The 21612-nt window shown below is 53.2% G+C and overlaps 1 protein-coding gene across 3 annotated transcripts in view; it reads right to left on the bottom strand.

Moving 5' to 3' along the window:
• Positions 1–9831: 9831 nt before the first annotated feature.
• The window catches only part of SUFU (SUFU negative regulator of hedgehog signaling), a 101894-nt gene continuing 90113 nt past the window's right edge, over positions 9832–21612 (bottom strand). For all 3 annotated transcript variants that reach the window (XM_058671939.1, XM_004579901.4, XM_004579900.4), the window contains exons 11-12: positions 12709–12777; positions 9832–10421 (exon numbers count right to left, since the gene is read on the bottom strand). In XM_058671939.1, the coding sequence (XP_058527922.1) occupies positions 10332–10421; positions 12709–12777 (159 nt within the window). In that variant the 3' untranslated portion in view covers positions 9832–10331. The remainder of the gene's footprint in view (positions 10422–12708; positions 12778–21612) is intronic.

Below are 21612 nucleotides of genomic sequence, written 5' to 3'. Positions count from 1 at the left end.
AATACTTCTTCCCGCATCTCTGACGCTTAAAGCTACCAAGCAAGATAGGCATTATCATCCTTCCCCTTCCACTGATAAGGAAACAGGCTTAACTGAACTGAAGCAATCTGCCTAGGCCAGCGGTCACTCAGTAAATATGCAATAAAAGACTATGCTCCGGGCATTTTTCTACAGGTTTTCTGGAAAATTATTATCACAAAAAAAATTACACATTCTTTAACCACCTCAAACAACCTTAAATCTATTAAAAACTAGGCAATGCTTTAAAAAAAGCTATTTCTCTATATTGCTTCATGTATATACACAACAGCTGTAAAGTTAAGAAAGATGTGCTAGGGGCTAGCTTGATGGCTCAATTCCCTAATCTTCCTATACAAGCACCGGCATTCCCATTTGGGTGCCAGTTCTTGTCCTGGATGCTCTGCTTTCCTTCCAGCTCCCGGCTTGTGGCCTGGGAAAGCAACAGAGGATGGCCCGAAGCTTTGGGATCCTGTACCCATGTGGGAGACCTGGAAGATGCTCCTGGCTCCTGGCTTAGGATTGGTTCAACTCTGGCTGTTGCAGTCCTTTGGGCAGTGAACCAGCAGATGGAAGATCTCTCTGTCTCTTCTTCTCTATGTAAGTCTGCCTTTCCAAGAAAAAAAAAAAATAAAAAGAGCAAAAAACAAAAATAAGATATACTGTATATAGTGAGAAGAACATTAAAAAAAAAAGACTTAGTTGAAAACCAGAGTTAGGGAGCCAGAAGGAGTTTCCCTCTGCTGGCTCACTTCTTCCCAGGCGGCTACAGCAGCCGTATCTGGGTCAGGCAGGCACTCCAGGAACTCTATCCTGATCTCCCATATTTGTGGCAGAAGCCTCTGTACTTGGCTTGTCTTCTGCTGCCTTCGTAAGCACAGTAGTGGGAAGCTGTTTCGGAAGCAGAGGGTCCTGAGCTGCACGTGCCACTCTGGTGTGGGATACTGTGACTGTGATAATGTAAGTGGGGGTTTAACCCTCTGCAGCCCAATACAAATCCCTCCACACTACTTACTCATGTTAATAGAGCCCTGCCTACATTACTTCAGTGGATCCCAAATGGTTTCACTGCTTTGGCTCTCAACCCCTGGAGTGAATTCTCAACACAGCAGCCACAGTGATCTTAAAATGTAACTCAGATGATGTAACTTCTTTGCTGGAAATCTGTCCATGACTTCCTAGTCAGCCAAAACACAAGTCGGTGTTTTTTTTTTTTTAAGATTTATATATTTTTATTGCCAAGTCAGATATACAGAAAGGAGGAGAGACAGAGAAGAAGATCTTCTGCCTGATGGTTCACTCCCCAAGTTACTGCAATGGCCGGTGCTATGCTAATTCGAACCTCTCCCAGGTCTCCCACATGGGTGCAGGGCCCCAAGGCTTTGGGCTGTCCTAGATTGCTTTCCCAGGCCACAAGCAGAGAGCTGGATGGGAAGTGCAGCTGCTGGATTAGAACCGGCCCCCCTATGGGATCCCGGCGGGTTCAGGGCAAGGACTTTAGCCACTAGGCCACAGCGCCAGGCCCAAGTCGGTGTTTTATATTTATTATTTGAAAAGGCGGCGGGGGGGTGGGGAGGGTGACAGGGAGAAAGGGAAAGACAGACAAGATCTTTGATCTATGATGTCACCGCCCAAGTAAGCACAATGGTCAGGGCTGGGCAAGGCAGAAGCTGGAGGGGCAGCTAGGCACTCCATCCAGGTCTTCCACATGGAAAGCAGAGCAGCCAGGACTTAGACGTGGGTTCTGATATGGGATGCCGGCATTCCAAGTGGTGGCTGAAGCTGTTGTGCCACAATGCCAGCCCCAAGCTGAAGCCTCCTAGTTGCCCCTAAGGCCCTGCCCAGCCTAGCCTTGGGATAACTCACTGGCTTCATCCTTCCTACTTGCCATCTCTCATTCTGCAGCCACACTAGCTAATGTGCTGCCTCTAACATGCCCCACACCACGGCCAACTCTTCGCAGTGGAAGATTCTTGCCCCTCATGGTTCTATGGCTTACTTCCTCTCATTGATACCCTTGCTCATCTGTGCACTCAGGTCTTTCCTCTCTATTTTTAAAAAAAGATTTATTTATTTTTATTGTAAAGTCAGATATACAGAGAGGAGAGACAGAGAGGAAGATCTTCCATCCCCAAGTGAGCCGCAACGGCCGGTGCTGCGCTGATGCAAAGCCAGGACCCCAGATCTACCTCCGGGTCTTCCACACGGGTGCAGGGTCCCAAGGCTTTGGGCTGTTCTTGACTGCCTTCCCAGGCCACAAGCAGGGAGCTGGATGGGAAGTGGAGCTGCCGGGATTAGAACTGGCGCCCATATGGGATCCCGGCGTGTTCAAGGCAAGGACTTTAGCCGCTAGGCCCTCACGCCGGGCTCTTTCCTCTCTATTTTTATTTATTTATTTTATTTTTATTGGCAAGTCAGATTTACAGAAAGAAGGAGAGATACAGAGAAATATTTTCTGTCTGCTGGTTCATTCCCTGAAATGACCACAATGACTAGAGCTGAACCAACACAAAATCAGGAACCAGGAGCTTCTCCTGGTTCTCTTATGTAGGTGCAGAGTTCAAAGATTTGGGCCATCCTCTACTGCTTTCCCATGCCATAAGCAGGGAGCTAGATGGTAAGTGGGGTAGCCAAGACATGAGCTGTCTCCCATATGGGATCCTGGTGCTTTCAAGGTGAGGATTTAGCCATGGAGCCCCTAGAATGCCTGTGTTTAAGTCCTGGCTCTGTTCCTACTTCTGGCTTCCTAGCGATGTGCACCCTGGGAAGCTGCAAGGAAGGCTCAAGGATTGGCCCCTGCCATCAGCTGTCTTTGTTTTCTTTTTTTTTTTAAAGATTTATTCATTTTATTACAGCCAGATACACACAGAGGAGGAGAGACAGAGAGGAAGATCTTCCGTCAGATGATTCACTCCCCAAGTGAGCCGCAACGGGCCGATGCGCGCCGATCCGATGCCGGGAACCTGGAACCTCTTCCGGGTCTCCCACGCGGGTGCAGGGTCCCAATGTATTGGGCCGTCCTCGACTGCTTTCCCAGGCCACAAGCAGGGAGCTGGATGGGAAGTGGAGCTGCTGGGATTAGAACCGGCGCCCATGTGGGATCCCGGGGCGTTCAAGGCGAGGACTTCAGCTGCTAGGCCATGCCACCAGGACCTAAATAAATCTTTAAAAAAAAAAAATTACCAACCCCAAGAGCCAGTATTCTAATACCATGTGTTAAATTGCTGCTTGTGGGGGCCCGGCATGGTAGCCTAGAGGCTAAAGTGCTCGCCTTGCAAGTGCCAGGATCCCACTGGACACCAGTTCTAATCCCGGCAGCCCCATTTCCCTTCTATCTCCCTATTTGTGGCCTGGGAAAGCAGTTGAGGACGGCCCAAACTTTGGGACCCTGCACCTGCTTGCGTGGGAAACCCAGAAGAGGCTTCTGACTCCTGGCTTCAGAATGGCATATTCTGGCCATTGTGGCCATTTAGGGAGTGAACCAATGGATGGAAAATCTTCCTCTCTGTCTATCCTCCTCTCTATATATCTGACTTTCCAATAAAAGTGAATCTTAAAAAAAAAAACAACAGAACAACCTGCTGCTTATGGTGCCTGCATGGCATAATGGAGTATCAGGTGCGTCTCAGCTGCTCTTCTTCTGTTCTAGCTTCCTACTAATGTGCTCATATAGGATGCAAACCTGACAGGTGGCAGCTTAACCCTTTGTGCTACAATGCCAGTTACTCTTGCTCCCTTGAAAACAGCATATCCAGCAGACAGGGCAATCTTAAAATGAAAGCTTGATGGTTTAAACTGTACCCTCTAGGAAATTTGACATGAAAATTTCCAGTAACAGTTTTGAGGTTTTTGCCTTTGTTTTTCTACCAAGAACTTTCTTTTTTTTTTTTCAAAGGTTTATTCATTTTGTTACAAAGTCAGCTATACAGAGAGGAGAAGAGACAGAGAGGAAGATCTGTCTGATGTTTCACTCCCCAAGTGAGCCGCAACGGCTGATGCGCGCCGATCCGAAGCCGGGAACCTGGAACCTCTTCCGGGTCTCCCACACGGGTGCAGGGTCCCAAGGCTTTGGGCTGCCCTCGACTGCTTTCCTAGGCCACAAGCAGGGAGCTGGATGGGAAGTGGAGCTGCCGGGACCAGAACCGGCGCCCATATGGGATCCTGGGGCGTTCAAGGCGAGGATTTTAGCCGCTAGGCCACGCCGCTGGGCCCTACCAAGAACTTTCAAAACCAAGCCTTCCCTGCTTTTATTTAACCATTTACAAACATTTGTTGAAAGAATATTACAGAGACACAAAGATCTTCCACCTACTGGTTCACTCCCCAAATGGCTGCAATGGTCAAAGCTGAGCTGAGCTGGAGCCAGATCTCCCATGTGACTTGCAGGAAACCAGATACTTGGGTCATCTTCTGCTTTCCCAGTTGCATCATCAGGAAACTGGATGGGCAGTGGAGCTGAACTCAAATCAGTCCTTTTGGGGTATTGACTTTCCAGACATCAGCTTAACTCACTGTGCCCAACACCAAACTTTGCTGTTTGATGTTACTTCTTTCAGGAAGACTCTTTTTAAATGTCTTCAGATGGGGCTGGGCACCTTTCCTAAGCAGAGACCTTTGGTAAAACGAAACACTAATTAAGCCACTACTGTGTGCCAGATATGTGTTACCTTATATAATCCTTACAGTAAGCCTATATGGCATGGTTCCTGGCCAACGAAGAAACTGAGGCACAACTTAATGAGCTAGGGCCCGGCGGCGTGGCCTAGCGGCTAAAGTCCTCGCCTTGAACGCCCCGGGATCCCATATGGGCGCAGGTTCTGGTCCCGGCAGCTCCACTTCCCATCCAGCTCCCTGCTTGTGGCCTGGGAAAGCAGTCGAGGGCAGCCCAAAGCCTTGGGACCCTGCACCCGTGTGGGAGACCCGGAAGAGGTTCCAGGTTCCCGGCTTCGGATCGGCGCGCATCAGCCGTTGCGGCTCACTTGGGGAGTGAATCATCGGACGGAAGATCTTCCTCTCTGTCTCTCCTCCTCTCTGTATATCTGACTTTGTAATAAAATAAATAAATCTTTAAAAAACAAACAAACAAAAAACACAAAAAACCTTAATGAGCTAGCCAAGAGCTGCACTGACTAGAAGTGATGGAGCTGGAGTGGGGCCGGAAGCAGTTGCCTTCCTTCCTCTTTTAGGGTTCTTCCTTGAGTCTACTTCTTTGTCTATTTCCCCCACAGTATTATAAGCTGCTCTAGGCAGGGCCTGAGTCTACTTTTAGGCATGTAACAAACTTCCTGGCCACATAGCTGTTGAAAAACCAAGTATGTGTTCTGGTCCTCACCATCCTGGTGTGGTTGTGCAGGTTCCTTGTCCTGTATATACTACCCCAGAAGTTCCCAGGGTACTCATGTGTGCCAAGATGCCATGTGGGTGTGGGTAGGTGACATTGAGAATACAAGGAACAGGGTGTGTGTTCCCTATTCTCAGCCCTAGTGATCACTACTTACACTGTAAGCCCCTCAGAGTCCCCTCTGTGCACATCCATCACCCATCAGCTTCTCCTTCCCATTTTGCCCCCTTTGCCAGACAGGAGGCCTGGATGAGTCCCCAGGGAGGTGACAGGAGATAACTCTCTGGAGTGCACCCTGACCTGCCCCTAGAGTTCTCAAAATTCTCTCTCTCTGCCCAGCAAGTCACGCCCCAGGCCCTCACCAGGCCTCCCATCTCCGCCCTCTCCGTGGCCAGCAGCTTTCTTGCCTGGCAGGCAGGGTTGAGTCACTTCCAGCTCTTGTGCTCGCCTTCTGGTCAGGCCAGTTTGGCAGATTTCTCAGGCTCCCCAGTGCCATGGGCCCCAGAGCCTGTGCCTTTCCCTCCTCGGGGGCTCTTGGGGCCCCCAGATGGGGCCCAAGCAGACACCAGGCATTCAGCCTATCCCCTCTCCATACAGGGAGGGGGTCTCTGCTCTAAGGCCTTGGAGCCTATCCCTTTCCAGCAACAACCCCCAGCCTGGGACTGTCTCCCAGGACCACCCAAGCACAGGATCCAGTTATTTTGTTATTTATGGGGCAAGACCTTCATTGTGACCCTGGGTCCTCTTACGCAGATGAGATAAGCACCACACCCCCAGTTTCTCCTGGGGAAAGGTCAAGAGATGTGGCCTAGGCTACCCCAGGGCTATCAGTGGGCTTTGGACCTTGGCTGGGTGCTCATTTCCCTTGTTCTGACTACCCCAAAGGCCTGAAGGCCCCAGACATGCCCTGCCACTGCTCTAGGGTCAGCCACTTGCCAGAGTTCAGTAAGAGGTCACAAAGGAAGGAGAGGCACTGACCTCCTCTTAGAGGATGGATACAGCTGACAGCTCCTTCACAGGACTTGCCCCTCATGATGTCCCAGTCCGAGGCGACTCCCCTAGGTGCTGCATTTCTGTCCAGAGGAACAGAAGACAGACAGGCCCAGGGCAGAAAACACCTAAACAAAAGGGAAAGAATGTGGGAGGACCCTGGGGCGGGCTGTCCCATGGGTTCCAGGAACCCTGTCTGGGACAGATACCATTTTACCTGTTTGGGAGTGCCAGACTCTTGCTTCTCCCCAAGCCCCAGCCCCTGGGATGCTGGGCTCAGTTTTGTAGCACCCAGGTCCTGGAGAGGCAGGAGCTGGGCAGGCCAGGCAAGGAAGAGACCCCAACTCCTCACCCAGGCCAGCGCTGGAGGAGTTCCTAGGCAGGCTGGGCTGACTGCTGTGCCACCTGCCAGTGAGACTGGTCTGAGATGGCACTGCTATCTGGGTCCTAAGGGCTGCTCCCAGCCTCCCCTTTCCCTCCCACGAGGAGGAGATAGAATATAGACGCCTGGTGAAGGGCATGGGCTACTGGAGGGGGAACAAGGATTCCAGAACTGGGGACCTTTCTTAAAACGGGTTCTTGGTAAGAGAAGGGAAGTGCAGGCAAAGGGTCTCTATCTACCTGCTCATCTCCCCAGACTGTTCCTTGCTCCTTGACCTTAAAGGAAGTCAAGACCAGTGAAGGAGGGCCTGACCCTGCCAAGTCACTTCAGCATGACTGAGGAGAGTCACTGGCTCCATGACTTCACTCTCTCACACCGCCCCCAAGTTCCCCCAATAGTTCTTGATATCCCCTCCACCATCGTGCCTTCTTCTAAATCACTGTGCCCAACCCAACCACTCTGCCAGGACTCCAGGCTTCGTGCTCCCTCCTCTGGGCAGCCAGAAAGGAGCACAGGACCCAAGCACTTCTGCAAATGTTTAATACACTTAGATTACACAAAGGAAGAGGGGGCAAGGATATGACATCTAAGTGAGTCACCCAAAAAATTCTTACAAAAGTCCCTGGCTGGCTATAGCCCCAGAAACCCAGTCTCTAAGGACATTAAAAACAGATATAAAAGTTTTACAAAAGTCTGCTTGCCAGCAGTCAGGTACTGATACAAAAGGGGGAACCCATCTATAGGGCTCCTGACTTGCTACAGGGACCCAGCCACCTCATCGGTGCTGAGGTCCTGAAAGCCAGAGAAGTGGATTAAACAAACAAACAAAAAACCAAAGACACAGTCAAGGGCATCCTTGGTGGCCTGCCCCATGGGGGTACTGACCTTCAGGGCTTTCTCCCTGCTCTCAACTCAGTCTCCACAACCAGTCCCAAGACCCTGTGTCTATTTTTTTCAAATGCTCTAGCCCACTGAGATTCTCCCTAATGTCTTCCCAGTCCTTGCCCTGCCACCTCACCTCCAAAGAGGCAGCAGCTCTCCTGCCTGACCCCACAAAGGCCTCTCCAGTGCATCCCAAAGGGCAGCAGGGTATGTGGTCCTCTTACAGGCTGCACTTGGGGAACCATGGTCTGCCTTACTAGCAGGCAAACAGCAAGGGGGACCACTGCCTCAGAAGTGCCAGGACTGGGAACCTAGAAGGATAGGGCAGAAATGGACAAGCTTAAGGGAGGCCTGCTGAGAAGGTGTCTCCCTCCTTGGCCCCATCTGAGGCTAGGCGCTCCTACTGAACTACAGGTAGGGAAGGAACAGGTGCAGTTGCTGGGCTCCCACCAGGCACCAGAGGCTGTGCTGTGTTCCATGCAAGGTCAGAGTCGCTTGAGGGTCCTCTCTCATCTGCCAGCAGCTCAGTCAGTGGCAAGCCCCAGCCCTGAGAAATCTCTGGGAGGTATTTCCCATTGTCCAAAGAAAAGGAGGCCTGGTGAGAGGCAGCTGAGGCTCTGCCACACAGCTTAGAGCTGATGTATAATAGGAAAATGATGGGGGCCTGGCTCCGGCAGGATCTTAGCTGTTCATAAGGTTCCTGCACAATGGGAGTGGGGGTGGGGGCAGAGCAGAAAGGGGTCACAGGCTTCCTGAGCGGATCATCTCAGAGCTTACTTGCTTCCCCCTTAAAGTTCCCTGCTTCTTCAAGAACCAATACCAGCCCTCCCCTCCAACCCCCGACAGTAAAGGACCTGCAGCTCTGGGGTAAATGTTGATGAGATGCCTCACTGATGACAAAGCTGAGCTCAGAAAACTGCTCCCCTCACATCCATACCAGTAGCTGGAGGCAGGGTGAGCTGCAGTAGGAGCCGTCCAGCTATGCCCAGAAGAGTTCAGTCAGAGCTTGGTCACAATGGCAAGAAATGGGACAACCCAATGGCATGGCACCCCTGCCCACATCCGGATCAACACAGAGGCCAGGCTGTGCTGGCAGCCACCGTCCTTTTCAGAAAAGCCCTCAGAACAGCAGAAGGGCCAGTTGCTGGTGATCTCAGCCCAGGGGAACTTGCATCTCGGCAGCAGCAGAGTGGAGAAGAGGATGGGGCAGTTGGCTGGGGTCCATCTCTTCTACGCCCTCCAGGATGATCGTGACCTCAAAGCCTGGAAATGGATGGCATTAACCAGGTGTGCAGGAGAGGGAGAACCTTGGAGGGCCACCTCCAATTTCCCAGGAAGCCTGGCCAGGAGCCTCATGACCCCTGCAGGCAACTCTCTGGCTCCTAAACCACTGTGGTGGTGTCTGTAGGGGTTTTGGGGGCAGACAGAGGCAGAGAGGTGCCCTGCATAGTCCCTGACAGGTGAAATGACTTAGCTTTGGAGTGGTCCAGATAGTGAGCTTAAAGTAGCAGTCCCTGGAGTCACAGCAAGACATGGAAGGACAGGACCTTGCTCATTCCTAGGCATGAGTGGGCAGTTATGAAAGAGGAACCCCCAAACCACAGGCCAGGGTGACTTTGGGAACACAGACCGTGAGATCTGCAGTTTTCCGGGGTGTGGCACCAAGGAGCATGAGAAGCAGACAGGACAAAGAGTGGGGATGAAGGATAGGGAATGACGGATGCAGGCTGGCTGGGAGGGCGGCAGAGAGCAGTTTCTGGTTAGTGGTAAGTCATAGTCCTACAGCCCAGAGGCCAAGAAGCCCAGGGAATGGGGCAGGGGTCACCCAAGAGCTGGAGACCCAGGCCCTGAGGCTGGCTGAGGCTGGACTATTAGGTGTGGGCAGGCCCAGCTATGTGAAGTCCTGGAAGATGATACTGGGGTCACCAAGTCTTTGAGAGCCTGAGGGTCCCTGGAGGCAGAGGGAGCCCAGTTTCTCCTGAGATGATCAGGAGCCCTCCCTGGTGCCAGCCAACCTACGTTCCAGGCTACACAGGGTTGTCTCTCCTCATTCCCTGCCAGGCTCTCCAGGCCCAGTGGGAAGAGAAACCTGTCTAGAAAGGCAGCTCCTCCAGGCCCTAGGTGGGCAGGCCAACAGTGTCACCATCTCTGGTGGCAGTGCAGGAGGACACATGGCCCCAGGTCCCTGTCTGAGAAAATAAGAATGTTCACCTGGGAATAAAGTTCTGTTTAAAAAACATCATATAATGGCCTCTGGACATCTGTGTATGGCAATGAAGTACCACCCGGTTTCTACAAAATAAAATAAGGAAAAAGCAAAGCAAACATGAGGAGAGGAATGTTCTGTGGTCAGAGGAGCAGGTCTAGCAGAGGCTCCCAGAGCTGAGCTGGCGCACATCCCTGCATGTCCTCCTGCCACACTGTGGGCAGTGAATGGATGACTATGATGCCTGTGCCATTCAGGGCACCAAGGGTCCACAGTCAAATCTCAAACCATGATCTGCAGTGGCAGTAGGCAACCAGGGTTGCATCATCCTGTGCCCTGACCCAGCAGTGAGGTGGGGCCTGTGGCCTGTGCAGTGTCCCCCTGGGTTGCAGGCGCAGTGGCTGTGCAGTCATCCTCACACTTGTCCTTTATTTGAGGGAATCGCCTTTATGCAACTGGAAGTCAGCTGGGCTTCCCATCTGCAGTCGTTGGCCCTCAGGGCCCAGCCCAGGCTAGTGCAGTGGACTGTCGAACACCACGTCTGGCAGGATGGAGACTTTGAGCTTCTTTTCAGGCCAGCTGTATTCCTTGGGAAGTTTGCACTGTGGAGGGGACAAGCACAGACCCAGCACCCACATGATTAGCAGAACCCAGTGCCTTCTTCCCAGAGAGAGGACAGGACTCTCACCCAGGGGGTGAGGAGGGGCAAGACTGGTCGTTGGACAGCTGGGTTCACTCTCAGAAGCTGGACCCAGGTGGGTGGCCAGGGTCAAGCTGCTGGAGTTTGGTGACCCTTTTCTTCTCCTTGCCTGCCAATAATTAACCTGGGTTGGAGGAGGAGGTGTTTTCTAAGTCCTTCTTGATTGCAGCTGCTCTCCCTTGGGCTCACTTCCTTAGTTGGGCCTCCAGCCACAAGCATGCCAGGAATCTGCTCCCAGGGGCCCTGGGGCTGCAGTGTGGGGCTGGGGGAAGGGAGGGTGCTGCAGGGAAGAGGCCTGAGGTCCTCACTGCCAGGCTCTGAGGAAATGAGGGAAGAACCCCGGAGCCTTGGCCAGAAGGGCCCAGAGGGAAGCCTAGCCCGCCCTGGTGGGGTGGGATGAACATGGCTTCAGGTGACTCCTGGAGCCCAGTGTACCCTCAGGAACAGTAAGTCCCCCGCCTAGCCTGCTTCCCCTCCTTCCTGCTCCTCCATTTCCCAGGGTCCTTAGCCTCCCAAGCGTCCCTCCCACTGATGGCCTGGCAGAGCCCAAGACTTTCCTTCCCCACCCCAGGAAATGCCGACTGACTGGCTTCCACCTTTGTTTTTCCCAGTCCTCTGGGGACTTCCTGTGTGGAAAGCCGAAGAGGCTCATGGACCTTACTCTGAATGCTGCAAGCCTGTGTGAGGCCTGGCACACACAGCTGGTACTCAATCCATGTTCCCTGACTTGGACTGCTGCTGGGGCTTGGAAGCAAGGTCTGTGTTTTGTGATTTGCGTTGAGGTTAGGCCAGTGGTTAGGGCCAGGCTAGCCAGGAAAGAGAACACAGTGCTGTGTGCCTGCGTAGAGCTAAGCTGGAGAGGGACAGGCCTCTACTTCCTGGCTGGCTCCCTTTCCTCTCCTGCTGATGGGGACCTATCCATGCCAGAACCAAAGTGGAGAGTGAGGCAGGGTGTGGGGACAGCCTCTGGACAAGAAAGCAGAAAAAGAAAAAAGTCATTTTTAGTGACCTACTTTCCTAAGCTCCCCCTGGCTCCTGTCCCTCTTGCCTGGACTGTCCCCCTTCCAGGCCCTCGACACCCAGCTCCAAGCAGCGGTCTGGCGCAGTGCCATCCTGGTGCGACAAGTCTTCTCCGGAAGCGCTTCTGGGCAGCTGGCTATAATCTGACTGAATGGGGAGCTGGGTCTCTGGGGCCAGGGATTTCTGGGGCTTGATTGGCTGGCACACACTGGGTGCTGGATGACTTTGGAATGTATAAGTGAATTAATTTATCAGGTTGCATCCCAGAGGACAGAGAAGGTGACACCCTACCAGAGTGGCCTCTGGCCCTGAAGACCCGGGCAGGATAGCCCCAGCTGCCAGCCAGCCTGGGCCCTGGGGTGGGGGCTTTGAGGGTGTGCTCCCTCAAGCAGACAGGGCAAGGGACAACCAGGGGAGAGCCCTTCAGGGCTCCACAGAGGCCTGCCCGCCAGGCCCTGGGGCCAGGAAGCCTTGGAACCACTGGGGTGCTGGATGGTAGGAGGCAGTGGGCGGGAAAGGGACTTTCCAGAATGAGGTAAGTCTCTGCGAATGAGGATGCTGGGAACAAGGAAGAAAAACAATGGGGATTATGGAGTCCTCTCCTGGACCCCAGGGGAGCAGCACCACCCCCACCTGGCCTGCCAGCTCCCCTGGCTCTGTGTTTAGGTGGAGAAAAGCCACTGAAAGGGGAAAGCTGATAGCTAGAGAGGGAGGAAGGGAGAGTGGCTCTTGGGTGGCCTGAGGCGAGAGCAAGTCCTTTGCTGCCCACCAAAACTCCCCAGAGGAATGTTCCCTGGCAGCAGCATTGGGCTTTCTGTTCAGAACCTGCCAGAGAACAGCAGGAGCTGGGGAGAACGCCTGAAGGTCCTGGCTGCCTCTTCAGGGAGGTTCTCAAGAATTGGCAATTCAGATAATTTGCTGGGTGTCCTCACAGGGTTGGGGAGTGGGCAGGGGCTAGAAGACTCTTGGAAATCAAATAGAGATGAAGCCACTTAGCACCCCTGGGATCACCTCCCAAGCGTAGGCCTTCACACGCTGCAGAGAAAGGCTCCCACAGACACCCATTCACCTCTACACACACACACACACACACACACACACACAGAGGCATGTGCACACATGTGCTCCTGGAAACTGGACCCACTGTCAGAGAAAATAAACAGCCTTACTTCCTCTGGAGAAGTCAAATCTTCTAAGTCCTCCAACATTTTCTCTACAAATTCTTCAGTCAACAGGATCTGGGAAAAAGGCACAAGGTAGGCTTCTATTATTCTTGTTAAATACTTGATCTTTTTGCCAACTGTTAAAGTCCTGGACCTTTCTTCTGACGCCGAGGAGGAAGGTCTAGGCACGGAGGAAGCGCTTGAGGCCTATCCCTTACTGGCATTTCCCTCCCCACACAGTGTGGGACTCACAGGGAAGGAAGAGCCCTGAGGACAACGGGGAAGGGAGGTGAGGGCACACTGTTCAGAAATGGAGATGGGTCACAGTAGGGACCACACCTCCACTATGGCTGCTCAGGACTCCCACAGGCTCTAGTGAAGCTGAGGGAAAGAGAAAAGCTGGGGAGTGGGGGTAGGAAGAAGAGTTGTTAACATCCTCCTTGCTCTCTCAGGCTGATCTGATGTATCCTCACCCTGCCACCCCCACCATGGTCAGCAACAAGAGGCTGTTTGCATTTGGAACTATAGCCCTGTCTAGAATCTGGAAACAACCTGGGAAGTGCATCTAAGAATATCTGGGCTGCAGAGCTAGGAGATCGTGATGGGCTTCTCTTTTCTAGATAGACAAGACTGTCAGCTTCCATCTCTTTCTGTGCCCTTCAATATCTTCCTGGGCTGCAGGCTCCCAAGCTCTGCCCTGCTGGCCCCATGCAGCCACTAAGTTCTTACTACCTTCTTTGTGAAGCCTCTTCTCAAGGTCACTTCCCAGACTGCCCCCTCTCCTGCCCTGGCCTTGCTGTGCTGTTGGGGCTGCCTGGTCTTTACCAAGAGGCTGGCACCACGACCACCCTCCTGCACTGAAGAAGCACGGACAGTTGATAGCAATGTCGGAGTATTCTCAGGACACCTGAAGTCAAGTCTTCCTTACCTCCATGGGCCATTTTGCCAGCCCATTTCTCTGGCCAGGCTGCTGTCCCAAGCCAGGTCAAGCATGCTGCATGCCTACTGTGGGTGATTTTTCTCTTCCATGTCTGACCCTGCCTTCTGTCCTTCCTGGCCTACATGACAAACCTTTCTGTATCCTGATGCTACAGCTGTACATGGGCAGTGAGCACCTGCACCACAGCCCCAGACACATTGCAGCCCTGTCCCCCACCTCTCAAACCTTGCCCCATGCTGTGCCAACCACAGCTGCCGGGTTTGTGCTGGCCAAAAATATCCAATATGGCTGTTGTCTCAGTTCCCACAGTGATTTTTAAGATCACCATGGCCAACATACCCTCTCCCATCATGCAGTTGGCATCACCACTCAAGATTTCCAAAAAGGATGTGGAAATGGGCAGAACTCAAGCTTTGCCCCAAATTCTGTCCCCATTTGAACAATTAAGTGCTACTCCAGACACTACTTGCTATGTCTCCACCACCTAAAAATGAATGGCTCCAAACTTTGTCAGGGGCAGCCTTCTCCCTTGAGGTTGCCTACACTTTCACCTGAGTGTGTGCATTCCCTTTGCCACCCCCTGTTGTTTTTTGTTTTGTTTTTCAGATTTATTTATTTTTATTGGAAAGTCAGATTTACAGAAAGAAGGAGGGGAGACAAAGATCTTCGTCTGCTGGTTCACTGCCTAAGCGGCCGCCACAGCCAGAGCTGAGCTGCTCCAAAGCCAGGAGCTTCTTCTTGGTCTCCCGTGCAGGTGCGGGGTCCCAAGGCTTTGGGTCATCCTCTACTGCTTTCCCAGGCCACAAGCAGGGAGTTGGAAGAGAAATGTAGCAGCCAGAACACATATGGGATCCTAGTGCTTGCAAGGCAAGGATTTATCCATTGAACCATTGCGCCAAATCTTTCCTTTGCCTTTAAGTCACCCTTGTTTATTTTCTAGGCCTCTTTGACTGTTTTTTTTTTTTTTTTTTTTTTCACATGGAGACAAGAGCCTGCACTGAGCCTAGCCAGATCCTCCCTGACAACAGCTCAGCCTACCCTGACCTCATCTTCTCTGCCCACCTGGTGGAAGGAAGGAAGAGAATGTGATGAGGACCAAGGTGGGGAATTCACCCCTTGTGGAAGGAGAGTAGGATGGGAACCAAGAACTTGAGTGAATGCCCATCGAGCTTCCCCTGGTGCTGCTCCTTCCAAACAGGATAGAAGTTTCCAATTGTGAGATAAAGTGGCAGAACAGGAAGGGCGAAGCTGGAGCCTTCCAGCCCCCGCAGGACAGACCTTGAAAGAAGCAAGGAGATGAGGGGAAGAAGACAGAAAAACTACTCTTATGCTGGACATTGTGCCAAGTGCTCCCTAGAGCCCAGCTCCTCACCTCCTTCTAGACTTGCTGTACCAGGCCCCCAACCTGTAGTCAGGAAAAAACCGGCCCTGACCTGGGCCATGTCTCACCCTGTCTCTCTCCCTTAGGAGCTCAGGCCTCAGCTGAGGACAGACAAAGCAGACCTGGGGAGAGGCAGCCAGCCTAGGCAACATCCCACCCGAGTTGTCCCCAGACTCTTCCTCCAAGGTCTCCAAAGCGAGACTGGCTACTTCTCCCTTAGCTCTGGCCCCGTCCACTGTCTCAGCCTGGGGTGCACCCGCCCTCCCTGTCGAGGTGCAGAGTTTCTCCGCCAGTTATCACCAGTCTGCTGGAGTAGAATAAAAGTCGCATTCATATTCCTGCATTTCTGGGGCTTGTTGCCATCTCTGCAAATGCTAGCACAAACACAAGCAGACCTAAAACCTAATTCTGTGACAATGGCTCCAGCCGGGGCCAGGCTGCGCTGATTTCTAACCCACAAATAGTCTGGAAGGAGGGGCTTTTTGCCAGAGAGGTAAATAAGTCTGGGACTACTGCTAGCACCAGGGGTGCCATGGGTGTTGTGTAGGGGGAGGTCTTACAGAATTGTGGCTAACCAGTGTGACTCCAGAGGGAGCTGCATTTCAACGACTGGGAAAGAAATGCCACCAACAATGTGCTCAGTCCTGATCCAGTTCCCTCCGCAAAGATCGGAAACGGATGCTGGGGAATGGTGAGTTACAGTGCTTTTCACTAGAGCAACTACCCAGTGTGGCACCATCTGTGAGTGGACACAGCCCATCCTTAGCTGGGGAGGGGGACTGGCAAGACCCAAAATGGGGACAAACCTTAGTTGTTACTCCATTTTCACTTTTGGGGACTTGCTTATTGGTTCATGTTGGAAATGTCACATTGTTTTAAGAGAATTAAAGGAGAAAAAAATTTATCCACAAGATCTGCACGGTATTAAGGGTGACATTCTCTGTGAAGAAACACGACAGACTGTCGTAGCTCCAGGCACCTAATTTAATTTCCTCTGGGAGTTAAACCTTAGAAGCTTGGATTGAACAAACAGGCCCTGTTCTTTGTATATTTCAGACCTGGAGCTGAGAATGTTAACAGATCTTATCAACAGGACACTGGAGATAGACAGCTGCGATGGAGCAGCTCCTGGGAGCTCCACAGGGAACAGACTCCTCGTTGTGATGCAACTGTGGGAAAAACCTGTGTGGGGCTGAGCCTTGGAGCTCCTGAAGCTCACCCGGTCCCCACGGAGCTATCTGGCATTGCCTCAAAGCATAATGGGAGTGGTTATGATAAAGACCAATGGCGGCAGCAGTGCCCCTGCCCCCACATGCTAGACACAGCACTAAGTGCTTGACCGGCTCAATCTCACAGAATCCCCAAGGCGGTCTAGCGGGGCAGTGTCTGGGGGAACTTTCATCCCCATTTCACAGATGAGTGCAGCCAGGTCTCCCAGCCTTTTCAGCACAGTGGTCTGACCTCGTGGCCCTTGAGGAGGATGCTCTTCCTGTCCGGGGAATGTACTCCAGCTCTAGACTCCTATACATGCAGAGCCCTTTGCACCAGGAAGCTGAAGGTGGCTTAGGATTCTTCCAGGAGCCTGGAAAACTAACCCCTGCCAGCCACAAAACTCCTGGCCACCTGCTCAGCTCAAGGGGTTTGGATCCTCAAGATACAGACAAGTAGTTGCTAAAACAAAACAAACCAAATTAAACGTCAGCCAACTGAAAAAAGGCAGACCCTGCCCCAAGGTGGTTTCCAAAAAATGGGGGACAGTGGGGCAAGTTTCCAGGCCAATCTGGTTGAACATGGACATTTGGACGGTTCTTCTAGCCCAGAAAAACAGCAGCAGGAATAACTGTGACAATGACAACAGCATTTGTGGGTGCTTATATCCACTAAGAACAGGCACAAAGCCCTTGCTTGAGAAACACTGGCCTGTGAAAACTGCCCTTGGCAGGAGGACACCCTGTCCTCAGAGAGGAAAGTGTCCTGGCCCCGCTGAGGAGCACACTGCCCTGGGCAGTAAGACCCCCAGGGAGCCTGATGCAGGGAGTGCTGGGGAACACTCTGACCCTGATGGCAAGGGCTTCTGGGCTGAGGTCTAACCCACCGTCTTGCCACTGGCCCTTTACTCCCCATCCTCATCTTGGGCCAGGAAGAAATGGGCCTCGAATCTAGGCCAACAAACCTACTCCAAGTGGGTTCCTGCTAGGTGCCTTAGGAGAACATGGCTGGCTGACGGTGAGGAAGGATTGTCAATAACCTGTCAACTCCCTGGGCCTTAGCAAGTTCCAGAAGGGAATCTGAAAGGTGCTGCTTCACTGGAGCCTGCCCTGGGCAGGCCTGACTGTGCTGTGGAGCTGACGCCGCCGATTCAAATGTTTGTGGTCAATGGTATTTGTGAGTGGCGGACGGTGACCACCCCTCCCCCCCGCATGACAATCCACACTTTGTCCCGGGCCTGTTTGCTTTTCGTGTTGACACGTTGTTCTTGCTTCCCAACAAGTTTGGCTTTCTTTTCCCTCTCTTTCCTTCTCTCAGGGAAGGAAATGTGTTGTTTACAGTGCAGGGCCTGCCAAGGAGCTGCCCTGGCATCCCTGATGGCAGCCGAGGAGGCAGTCCTGTAGCTGTCCTCGGCAACACCCCCCCCACGCCCCCAGGCCAGACAAAAGCCAGAGCCAGCCTGGAGACACCCCCACACCCCCAACCTGGGGGGTGGCATAGACTTGTGCCTGTGGGTAGCACAGCAGGCTACAGCAGGGGGACAGGGAGGCCTCACTCATTTCCTGTTCTTGGTGGGTGGTGACAAGTTGGCTTTCATGGCCAGGAACAGGCTGACTCCTGCTCAGGCTGGGGGCTACTGGGGACCCAGCAGGGCATCCCAGTCCTTTCTAGCACCAGAGGGCACTTTCTCAGGCACATTGCTGGGCTTTAAGCCTTACTGGACAGCTCCTGGGTAATGGGGCTTCTGGCATAGCCAAACAGAGGTCTCCGGGGAGCACAGGCTCACCAGGGGAAGGAGAAAGAGCAGAAGAACCAAAGAAGGGCTGCCCAATGCCCAGCCTCCCCAGGCCATTTGCTCCAAGTGAGCTTAGGGGCCAGGAGGGTGCAGGGCCTTGCCCAGAGGAGAGTAGCGAGTCAGTCCTGGGCGAGAGGGGAGATCAGCACCTGCCCCCCACTCTGGCCTAGGGCAGCAGAGCCTGGGCCTCTGGTCAGGAGTGCAAGGGACTGCCTGGGACAGGGGGTGTCCCTCCCCTGTCCCCACTCCCAGGATAGCCATCAGCCACCACACAGCTCAGAAGGTACTTGCAAGGGCCTAATAAAATCCCTCCTGTTTGGTGAAGTGACCCCTCTGTGCCCCCTGGAGCTGCAACATTACCCCCTTAGCCCAACCCTGGCCAGGGATGGATAGATGCAGAACTCAGTGCTGTGCTGGGCTCCTGCTCAGAAGACTAACAGCTAGTGTTGCCAGGAAGAGAGGCCCCTTAAAGCCAGCGGCGTGAATTGTGCTGGTGGAGGGAGTGTAGAAAAGCACCCACCCCCAACCCTAGGGTCTGTAGACTTTCTGCAAAGATCTGGGGTTGGGTGGCAGTTTTATAAGCTTCACAAGTACGAAACAGCAAGTGGCAGGGCACACAGGGTGAAGGTGGGTGTCACTCTGGGGACAGGAAACACTACTGGAGCCCAAGGCGGAGCTGGCTGGCTCCTCCACTGTGAGCAATGCTCCTGGCTGTAGTTGGCTCCATTCTTCCATGCTGCACAAGGGTCCTGACTCTCCCGGGTCTGGAGGGTGTGTGTGGGGGAGAAGGTTCCAGGGCACAGAGGGCCACCTAGGAGTAGGTGGGGCTAGGCCCGGAGCTGAGGATGTGAAACTTCACCCAGGGGTATGTCTTCTTGAGTTTGGGGAGATGCCAGGCCCCGCTTTCCTAAGAAAACGTGCTCTAGCCTCCTTGTTCCCTTTTCCTCTCAGCCTCTCCTGGGTGTCCTAGTGTCTTCATGCCTTTTCTCCAAGAGACAGCAGGCCCTCTGGTCGCCAGCCCCAGGTCCCAAGGCTGGGAGGGAGGGCTTCCCAGGTCGCCAGGGCTGATGCAAGACTGTCACCCTGGCCTCTCTTGGTTCAGCTAAGATCTCCAGGCGTCTAGGTCCCTTCCTGTACTGCCTCTGCTGCACTCGGCGCCCCCTCTTGCTGGTCTGCTTCCCCCAGGTCTGGCACACAGGACAAAGGAGACACCCCCACCCTTGGAATGTGAGTCAGAGCTGCTGACCTCTGCACTGTCCTCCCCCCTGCTCCCAGACTGGGCTCTAGCTCTGACTTCAAGTCTCAGTCCAGGCCTCGGGGAGGTTCTGAGAACTCCCAGAGGGAGCCCCAGGGCCCACAAGTAACTACAAGCCCAGGTTCCCACAGCTAGGTCGCTGCCTGTGACCACAGTGGCAAGGCTGGCTGGCTGGCAGACACATGCAGAAAACGCTGACTGCTTGGGGAGAAGGGAAGACAGGGTGGTGTTGGCTCCCCTACTGTGAATCCTGCTGGCTGGGGCCGGGTCAGAAGGTTTCCCAGGGTTCCTTGGAAGGGGCCTGAGAAACCCCTCAATGATCCGGTGTATGCTTAGGGAATGGGGCTGCGGCCAGCCTTCCCAGGAGTGCTCCTGTGAGCTGGCCCCGTGGTGGACCACACTAATGAGCCCATAACACAGGCCTTTGATCAAGCAGCTCCCAGCACAGCAACTTTATTGAAACAGCAGCTCCGTTCCCACCGCTCCCGGTTCCCTGGGCAACAGTACATGGGAGGGGACTCAGAGCTGGGGATTCTGCGGGTGCTGAGCTCTGGAGCTCACACAGGGGATGCCAGGGGGGATGAGGGAGACGCTGGCAGCCGGGGGTCAGGAGCTTGATGCTGAGGTGAGGCCTGGAAGGCTTTAAAGGGGTTGAGTAGGCAGGTGACAAGATTGGTGTCTGTGAGTCCTCTGGGTGCAACAGCTGCTGGGCTGCTAGGAGCTGGAGATGCCAATCACTCTGTCGCCAGAGCGGGGAGACACTCCAAGGGACGGCAGGACTCCAAAGCCAGGCCCCGAGCTGAGGATGTAAAATGTCACTGGGGGATATTTCTTCTAGGGTTTGGGGAGATCCCAGGCTCCACTTTTCCAAGAAAATGTGCTGAGACTTCTATACAAGTACATGCCATCTCAGTGCACGTCTGCCAAGCCCTGTCAGTGCCTTAACCCTGGGGTCCGGGGGCTCCTGCAGTGACAGCACCCATTTCCTACCTGGTGACCCACCCCCATCAGGAGGGCTGCTGCTGCCTGCTCTCCCGAGGCAGCACCTGCAGCATGGCTGGGGCTGGGGAGGCCCTTCCCACATGTGTTGGGCTAATTTCAAATGTTACACTTCAGAGCTTTTGCTACAGTAACTACCAACACCACATGGACAGAAATCTAATGTTACCAAGTGGGACTTTTAAAATGTATTTATAACTTTATGGTTCAAAGTAATTTTGTTATGAAACAATGTAATAACAGCAGTGGAAAAAGGCAAGATAATTTATGGAACACAATATCCCTAAAGCACTAGCTTCCATTTCTACCTCCGCTTAGTCTGGGGAGTGTGGTTGGTGTCCTCTGTTTGCTGTTTGTTTTAATGAAGGGTTTGTATTTGGGTGGGGGTGGGGTGGGGACTGGGTTAAAGGAGGAGAAACTGTAAGCAGAGAGAAGCTGATAAAAAGCAAGGCAACATCAAGGGCAGAGATGCCCTGCAGATCTAACCCCACAAGACCAGCTCAATTCTTATCCCTTGACTATACCTCCCTCACCTCCTGCCCCCTTTCAGCATATCACAAACAAGGGATCTTTTGGATTAGGGTTAAATTCCCTTTCTTGATACTCTTGAAGAAGATAAAGTGTTCCTTTCTCCCTGAATCCCAACAAAACAAAAGCAGGGAAAAAAAGAGAGAGATGCTCTGCTTCAATATACTTAGGAGTATGGTGGACCAGAGCACAGCACTCCTATGGAGCTTGGCCCAGTGGGAGCCGGAAGGAGGCTGATGGTTCTCATGCCCCAGCACCCTGCTTGCCTTCAGCTATGAAGCCTGCTCTAGCCAGAAGATCAGAGGGGGAACCAAGTGTTCTGGACAAGCCAGCAGGTTTCTACTCAGACAAGCTGGGTTTCCACCAGAAAGAACAGGAGAGCCATTTGACATGCATGTGCAGAGGGCTGAGGAAGGCAGTCCCGGCCACTGAGGCCATCCTGCCCAGTCAGGCTCAGGTCCACATGCCCACTTTCACATGCAGACAGCTTCTGGAGAGTGGTAGCCATCCACCCTCTCACCTTGTCTCACCTGTATCTTGGTATACCCAGGTAGGAAAGTACCTGGGTACTTTCTGTCAAACCCGGATTTCCAGGAAAACAGAACTACCAGTGGCCAGGACCCGGCGAGTTATCATGTGGGTTTCACCAAAGGATGCAGGGGGAGGCCAGGAAGAGGTTTTGGAGCTGCTGGGATAAGCAGCAGCATCCGCTCTCCATACCCACACACAGGACTTTACCCCTGGTCCGACAGCCACCTCCTCAGCAGCCTCAGGAATGGGCCCCCCTAGGAGTTGCTAAGGAA

This window comes from Ochotona princeps, chromosome 13 (assembly GCF_030435755.1).
Source record: "Ochotona princeps isolate mOchPri1 chromosome 13, mOchPri1.hap1, whole genome shotgun sequence".
NCBI lineage: Eukaryota > Metazoa > Chordata > Mammalia > Lagomorpha > Ochotonidae > Ochotona > Ochotona princeps.
Note: the sequence above shows the minus strand (reverse complement) of the source record. Positions and strands in the feature narration are given on the sequence as shown.